The sequence below is a fragment of the Arachis hypogaea genome, chromosome 3, assembly GCF_003086295.3.
Source record: "Arachis hypogaea cultivar Tifrunner chromosome 3, arahy.Tifrunner.gnm2.J5K5, whole genome shotgun sequence".
Lineage (NCBI taxonomy): Eukaryota > Viridiplantae > Streptophyta > Magnoliopsida > Fabales > Fabaceae > Arachis > Arachis hypogaea.
This window is the reverse complement of record NC_092038.1, coordinates 115,722,319-115,729,580: the sequence shown is the minus strand read 5'-3', so window position 1 is coordinate 115,729,580 and position 7,262 is coordinate 115,722,319. Positions and strand designations below refer to the sequence as shown.

The 7,262-nt window shown below is 36.1% G+C and overlaps 1 protein-coding gene across 5 annotated transcripts; it reads left to right on the top strand.

Moving 5' to 3' along the window:
* The first annotated feature begins 877 nt into the window (after positions 1–877).
* Positions 878–5,614, top strand: LOC112790977 (sialyltransferase-like protein 2). 5 transcript variants are annotated; one of them, XM_072233288.1, is made up of 13 exons: positions 878–1,169; positions 1,478–1,594; positions 1,722–1,795; positions 2,144–2,233; positions 2,448–2,525; positions 2,622–2,722; positions 3,276–3,468; positions 3,564–3,654; positions 3,748–3,812; positions 3,956–4,110; positions 4,206–4,287; positions 4,556–4,665; positions 5,276–5,614. In XM_072233288.1, the coding sequence occupies exons 9-13, from the start codon at positions 3,795–3,797 to the stop codon at positions 5,472–5,474; spliced, it is 564 nt and encodes a 187-aa protein (XP_072089389.1). In that variant the 5' UTR covers positions 878–1,169; positions 1,478–1,594; positions 1,722–1,795; positions 2,144–2,233; positions 2,448–2,525; positions 2,622–2,722; positions 3,276–3,468; positions 3,564–3,654; positions 3,748–3,794; the 3' UTR covers positions 5,475–5,614. The 5 variants fall into 5 exon arrangements, with proteins under 5 accessions (XP_072089389.1, XP_025689406.1, XP_025689409.1 ...); XM_025833621.3 differs by having other exon boundaries at positions 896–1,169; positions 1,478–1,598; XM_025833624.3 differs by having other exon boundaries at positions 906–1,169; positions 1,478–1,606.
* Positions 5,615–7,262: the final 1,648 nt, after the last annotated feature.

Sequence of the window (7,262 nt, the reverse complement as noted above, 5' to 3'; positions counted from 1 at the left end):
TATATATATATATATATATATATATATATATATATAAAGTTATAAATTAATGTATTACATTTATTCTATTTTTATTATGTGATGTTATTATATTAATTACCAATCTTCATTTTATTTGATTTTATCCGGTGAGTTTTTGAAAATGTAAAATCATCCTATATGATAAATTTTTAAAAATTAAATCGCATTTGAATTTTAAAATTAGGCTCAATTGTTAATGTTAATGAGTAAATCCGTAAAAATAGATGAATTTTCAGTTTAATATAGATCTAAACTAGAAAAAAAACACAGATGAATACAAAATAAAATGAAAAATAACAAGTCCTCTATAATCTAACGTTTCACATAGTATATCTCAATAAAAAATTCTAAACAAGAAAACAAAGAAATGACATTCTTGCAAAGTTAAATAACTCATAATTAAAAAATTCTAAATATCAAATTTAATTTAGCGTGTTACAATTTTTGTAAAAAAGCTAAAAGTGGTTCCGTTCCGCGCCGTCCCGCTAATGTCCGCGGAACGCAGTGTGGACTAGGTGGGCTCAAATTTAGTATCCAACCCTTTTTTAGTAGGCTAAATGGGCCGGTCTGGTGGATTGTGACTCTTTTGCCACTTATAGTGAATAGTATAAAATTAATGCACAACATATTTTATCTAAATAAAATGTAAACTCGGTGTGTGTGTGTTTTTCAATATTTTTAAATGGGCATTTATTGGGAACAAAACAACTCCAACATTTGCTAGTTTCTCCCTTCTTTCTTATTTTTATTTTTTGTTGGTAGGGGGGCTTCCATGTTTTAGCAAACAGTATGCTGATGGGTTGCAATTGGGCCAAAGATGGACTTCAATAAGTTATAGAAAATTAATTGGGTTATTGTTGAGTAGTCCAATCCACATACTAAAAAAAAAGGAAATCACTGTCAATACCTCTATCTCTCTGACTCGTCTATCGCCTCTAACTCCCTCAATCCCTCTGCCAGTCCTCCGCCGTCGCCGGACGCTCTCACTCACTCTGTCTCCGGCCTCCCTCAGTCGCTCAGTCCCTAATCTCCACCTCCATCCCGCCGCCTCCGAACTCCGCCGTCTCACCCTCGCCTATCACATTCTAACCATCGCGCCATCGCGCGTTCTGCTCTGCTCTGCTCCCTCGCTTGCCGTCCATCTGCGGGTAGGACGTTACCCCTACTCAGGATCTCAGTTCTGTTCTGTTCTTTTTCTCCGATGTGTGGAAATGGAACAATAACGTGTGAACAGATTTATGTGTGAACGACATGCTTTTTTATCCTTTTTTTTTTCTTTCTTTTTCTGGAAGGATTCATTTCGATTAACATAAACGTAAGATCTGAAATGAAATTCAATCAATGAAGAACACTTAACACCGTATACTGTGATTGCATTATACAAGTGCTGATTGTAGGAACAGATTCAATCTACATAGTTCGATGAACCCTTAATCCTTTTGTTTTCATCGCGTAGCTTCACTTCGAAAGTCAGCTGAATTCAATGAAGGTTCTGCAATTGGGCTTGATGCTCGCTCTGATCTGTGGATTTGCAGCTATTTCCATCTACATCACTGGAATCTCTCAATTCTCTGTATGTATGTATGTATGTATGTATGTATTTGTATGAATGTATGCACATAGCATATGGAATGTGATGTGTTGTGTTGTGTTGAGGTGCATCAAATCCAAAGACTCTAATTGTGATGCTACTGTTGCAGCTCGCAGGTATCAGCTTACAGATGAAGACACGGAAGCATTGCTTTCTCTGCATGACACTTTCGAGAAGTGCGTGGTGAGTTATATTTTCTTATTGCATTTGCCTCAGAAGAAATTGTGTTGATTCTGATGTGTAGTATTGTGATACAAGATTAGGCATGAATGTGTGGGTGCATGTATGTATTTATGATTGTTGAAATGCCGAATTAGAAAGCAGAAACGTTGGTTCGGTTCCCATTCGATTTGGATTGAGTATGGTAAGATTGTTGCATGAGACTAAAGAGACAATATCTTTAATGTTGAAAACTGTTTTTCTTTGATATATGTATGACTCTGTATGCATCTTTCAGGTCTGGATTCTCAGTCTTTAATGTTGAATTCTTTCAATGGTTGGCCTGAGTTGCTAATTTTATGTTTTATGCAGAGTGCAAATGGACTTGGGTTGAAAGCAGCCAAGGGAAGTGATTATTGCCAAACCACTATAACCTTTCCCCGTGACACTATCCCTAAATGGGTAAATGTTCCTAAATATTGATTGTCTAGATTGTTATTCATGAAAATGAATTGTTGCTTACGTGGTCCTTGAAATATGTTAATTACGAGTCACTTAGAACTAGGGGTAATTGGTTCCTTCTATTCAAGTATGAGTTGTGATATACTAATTGACATGTGGTTTAATAGCTAAATATTTTCCCTGTTTGGTGACTTACGAAGGGTTCTCTTAACAGAAAGATCCCAAGACTGGTGAACTTGAAGCTCTATCGTTTGATTTTAATCTCTGTGAAGCTGTGGCTACTTGGGAACAGGTAAGCAACTTACTATGTGTTTTCATGATCCTCTAAAAGGAATTTATGGTGTTCTTCTTTAATTTTATTGGTGTGTGATATGAATTGATTACACAGGTTCGGAACAGTACTACTATATTGACCAAGGAATTTATTGATTCTTTACCAAATGGATGGGAAGAATATGCTTGGCGTAGGATCAATAAAGGAATACTTCTGTAAGTAAACAATTGATTGTATTTTACTAATTATGCAATCTTGGTAACATATCTTAATGAACTGAATTGACAGTTTAATTCATTTATTAGAAATGAATTATAGTGTTACACTTTACATGTGTTGTAAATCGCAAGAACGGTGACATAAGTCTGTCATACAAGAATGCTAGTGTGAGTTTCTTTATGCAGAAATAAGGCATGTGAATTGTTACTCAAAATATGATGCTATACCAGTTTCTCAGTTATAGCACATTCTTAATTGTCAGTTAAGATGGAAACTTCAGTTGGGGTAACCTCTCTGACAAGTCACTGTTAACAAGTTAAACGTATGTAAGCCAGAGATATGTGTGGTTCAGCCTAGAGGCCAGCATCCAAATGGGTTAAACCTTTTGTTAAGCTCTCTTTTTCCACTGTATTACAGCATAGACTTCTCAATGTATAACATAGCATGTTTCAACAATTTGTCATTTACCCGTTGTAAGTTGTGGGATTTGTATACAAGGAAATTGAGTTAGTAGAAATATTCATAGAATAGGATCTTTCTGTGTTGCAGTAACCGCTGCCAGAACAAGACCTTGTGCTTGGAGAAACTTTCACTTGTGCTTCCTGAAACACCACCATACTTCCCAAGGCAGTTTGGGCGCTGTGCTGTTATTGGTAATTCGGGAGATCTATTGAAAACAAAATTTGGGCAGGAGATAGATGGTTATGATGTTGTCATAAGGGAAAATGGTGCTCCAATACAGGTTTGTTGCCCTACAGGGTGTTCCTGGTGTTTTATAACTATTTATTGTCTGAAATATTAAGACCTTGTGTGGCGCACTTTTATTTACCACTGCAGAATTACACTGAGTATGTGGGTCGGAAAAGCACATTTCGCCTTCTGAACCGAGGATCTGCCAAAGCGTTGGATAAAGTTGTTGAATTAGATGGTATTGCGGCTTGTTATAAACTTATAATAAATCTCCATTAGTTAAAGCCTATTATGGATTACTGCAACCATAACGAAAACAACGATTCTGCAGAACAAAGGAAAGAGGCTTTGATAATAAAAACAACGATTCATGACATCATGAACCAAATGATTCGGGTATGTTCCCTTGTCAAAAGAAACCATTTTTCTAAAATTCTTTTCTCTTTTGGGTATAAAAATGTTATTTTACAATTGTTTGTATCATGCATTCCAGCAGTTTCTCTTATCTTGTCAAGCAATTTTTTACTTTTCCTTGGCAGGAACTTCCTATAAGAAATCCTCTGTATCTCATGCTAGGTGCATCCTTTGGTTCAGCAGCAAAAGGAACTGGGCTTAAGGCTCTTGAATTTGCACTCTCTATGTGTGATTCTGTGGATATGTATGGTTTCACTGTGGATCCTGGGTATAAAGAATGGTATAATATTTTCTTTTGGCAATTATATTACGGTTAATGTATCTTTCCTATTTATATGAATTCTTGAGCAAAAATCTTCCTTTTTTATTTCATAGGACAAGATATTTCTCCGAATCTCGTCAAGGCCATACCCCATTGCACGGTAGAGCTTACTACCAAATGATGGAATGCTTGGGAGTAAGTTTAATATACTTGTTACTGCACATGGAATTAACGTAGAATTTATAAATTTTACCACTATGAGATGATGTTTTGACATTGTTGAGGTCTTTTGCTCAACTCATGCTAATGAGTAATGACTTTCCTTTGGTGCCAAGGAAACCTTGGAATTTTCCCCATTATTATGTTAAATGTTCACTTCGTGCTTGTTGGTGCTGAGAGCATGATCACCTTTGTTTTATGTTTTTCGAATCTTGACTTTATCTACATGTTTCCATTGTCAAAGCTTATCAAAATCCATTCTCCCATGCGAGCTGATCCGAACCGTGTTGTAAAATGGGTTCCAAGCAACCACATGATAAGGGATGCCAGGATTGCCTCAGAGAAGTTATTGGGGTAAATGATATATTTTAATTTTTCCTCATATTTATCCTCTCTTCTCAGGGGTCTTGATGTATAATTGTAGTGGCATGTATTTTAAGATACATTGGCATCTGCTCTTATGAAAAAAGATGAAAGTAGCTTGTTCCAAATAGATAATGAGTAATGTTGTATCATACAAATGTGCCAAACAAGATGGCTAACACACTAACAAAAAAAAAGTTGGGCTCTTTAATCACTCTCCAATCCATTAATTATAGAGCCCTAAAATTCCCATATTTCTTTGTTAAGGTGTTAGCAATGCTGTTAGGAACATTTCTTTGTAGATTCTGCATTTCTCAAGGATAAATTAGTATTTCGTTGACCATATTATGAGTAAAAAGCATTTATCTGGAACTTTTGTGTAGCTTATTTTGGCAAGAGTCATCCTTCCTGTCCAAATGTAGAAGTTGGAGATAATAAATCTAAATTTTATATACTTTATATTCATCATGATTACCTCCTGCAATTCTCTAGAAAGAGACATATTGCATATGTTTTACTGTAGAAATGTTGAGATTGACATTGTCGGTGGAGATTGATTATACTGACTAGTGTGATTTTCTTGATTTTGTGATTTCTGCAGGAGAGTTGGAGCAGGATCTGGAAATCCATTGAGTGCATGTTCCATTATTAAGAGGCAAGTTAAAAGAAATCCAGATACAATTTCAAAGCTCAGAAAGGCAGCACAGGATCATATGAGGTATGTGAAGAGCACAACCATGTATCCACTAGAGCATAATCCTGGACATGGGTTACTATGCACCGTGCCTTCTGCCAAGTGATTGGAATGTCGAAAGGTTTTTTGCGTTCGGCTCCTTCTGTTGGAAATCATCTAACCAGTGATTTATTAATTATCTGTTCATTTCTGCAAAATATGTGTCAAGTACATAGAAAAATGGCAATGAAGCTTCATTCTCATCAATCTCTCATATTCATTCCTCATTCCTTTCTCTTCTCCTCATTTTGTTTTGAAAATGTTAGACGACTTGCATTTCTTTAGAGTGAAAGATGATAACAGCTACAACAATTTTGTTGCGTTTGTACTCTGCTTAGTTGAACTATAATGAGATGAGCTATAACGAATAACTTTTTTCTTTTCTTTTTTTTTTCCTTAAAAAAAATATGAGGATCGAATACCAAAATTTTAATGCATCTTTTAGACAATGAACTCTTTCTTTGTATATAGAATAATTACCCAAATCAGTATTTGAGGTTTTTACTTTTTAGAATCAGATACTTTAGTCTTCTAACTTTTGAAATACACAAAAAACACTTTCACTTTTAATTTCGGTAGACAAACAGTTCTTGGTTTTGTTTCTCCGTCAATGACAAACAGGACAAAACAGAAAATACTGATATGAAGACCTAAACTAGTATACGTGGCAATCAGTTGTCCACATGTGCAAACAAAAATTAGTTCCTAGGCCTTGTTACAAAACTACGTCGTTTTTGGAGACCCTCCATTTTAAACTTGAGCTGGACGCTATACCTCGGCCACTGACCCCTTAAAACTCGGCCACAATGTTAACAGCCATGTCACGTATAACTAAACCAAGTAAACCGGTAGTAGACACATTCAAACTATGCTGAAGCATAACGGAAAATCAAATACAAAAGAGAAAGTTACAAAAGATCCTCCGTGAATATCTCGAACAATCAAAATCATGCGAGCAAGTCCACTTTTACTCATTATATAAGGAAGGCAGAATGAACAGAAATGGGTAGAACAGAAAAATATACAAAGAGCAAGATTTAGATATTATTATTGTACTTGATATTCATCGCACTGACTTGAGCGTCAGAGTACTTTTTGTAGGTACCCACCTCGTCGTGTTCCGTGGAGGTCGACGTATAATTCACCTAGAGGAAGACCTATGTCTATTGAAGGGCAACATACCTCAACTATTACCTTAAGGACGGAATATTTGGTGTCCCTCGGGGGGCAGAAAATACATCTAACCCCACTGTTATTGTTTATCTCCTCCTATTTTTATTTTCCTTTTATAGGTATTGTCGTGATGGCCGAAAATGTAGTTCCACAACTATTAGAATCCGAGCTACTAGCTAAAAACCTAGAACTCCAAGCCGAGGTTCAGAGGATGGCGGAACTCCTAGCTTAACGTCAAAATGACAAACAGGAGGAAGGAACTCGAAAGAACACAAACAACCTCGACCAGAAATGGCAAGCACTCCTCGGACACACATCCCAAGGAGACGACACCTGCAAAGGGAGAACGATATCTAATCCCTTTTCCGAGAAAATCTTAAAGTTCCAAATGCCAAAAAACTTCACTTTATTGACCACTCTCAAGCCATATGAGGGGTTGGGTTATCCCCACATCCATGTTACCAAATTCCAATCGATGATGTTTTTGAATGGTGCCTCTGATCCTATACTCTACTGATTGTTTCCAACTTTTTTAGATGGTGTTGCTTTATTATGGTTTTTTGGTTTGTGATGAGCGGATAATTTATACGCTTTTTGGAATTGTTTTTAGTATGTTTTTAGTATATTTTGTATTTTCTGGCTGAAATTGAGGGACCTGAGCAAAAATCTGATTCAGAGGCTG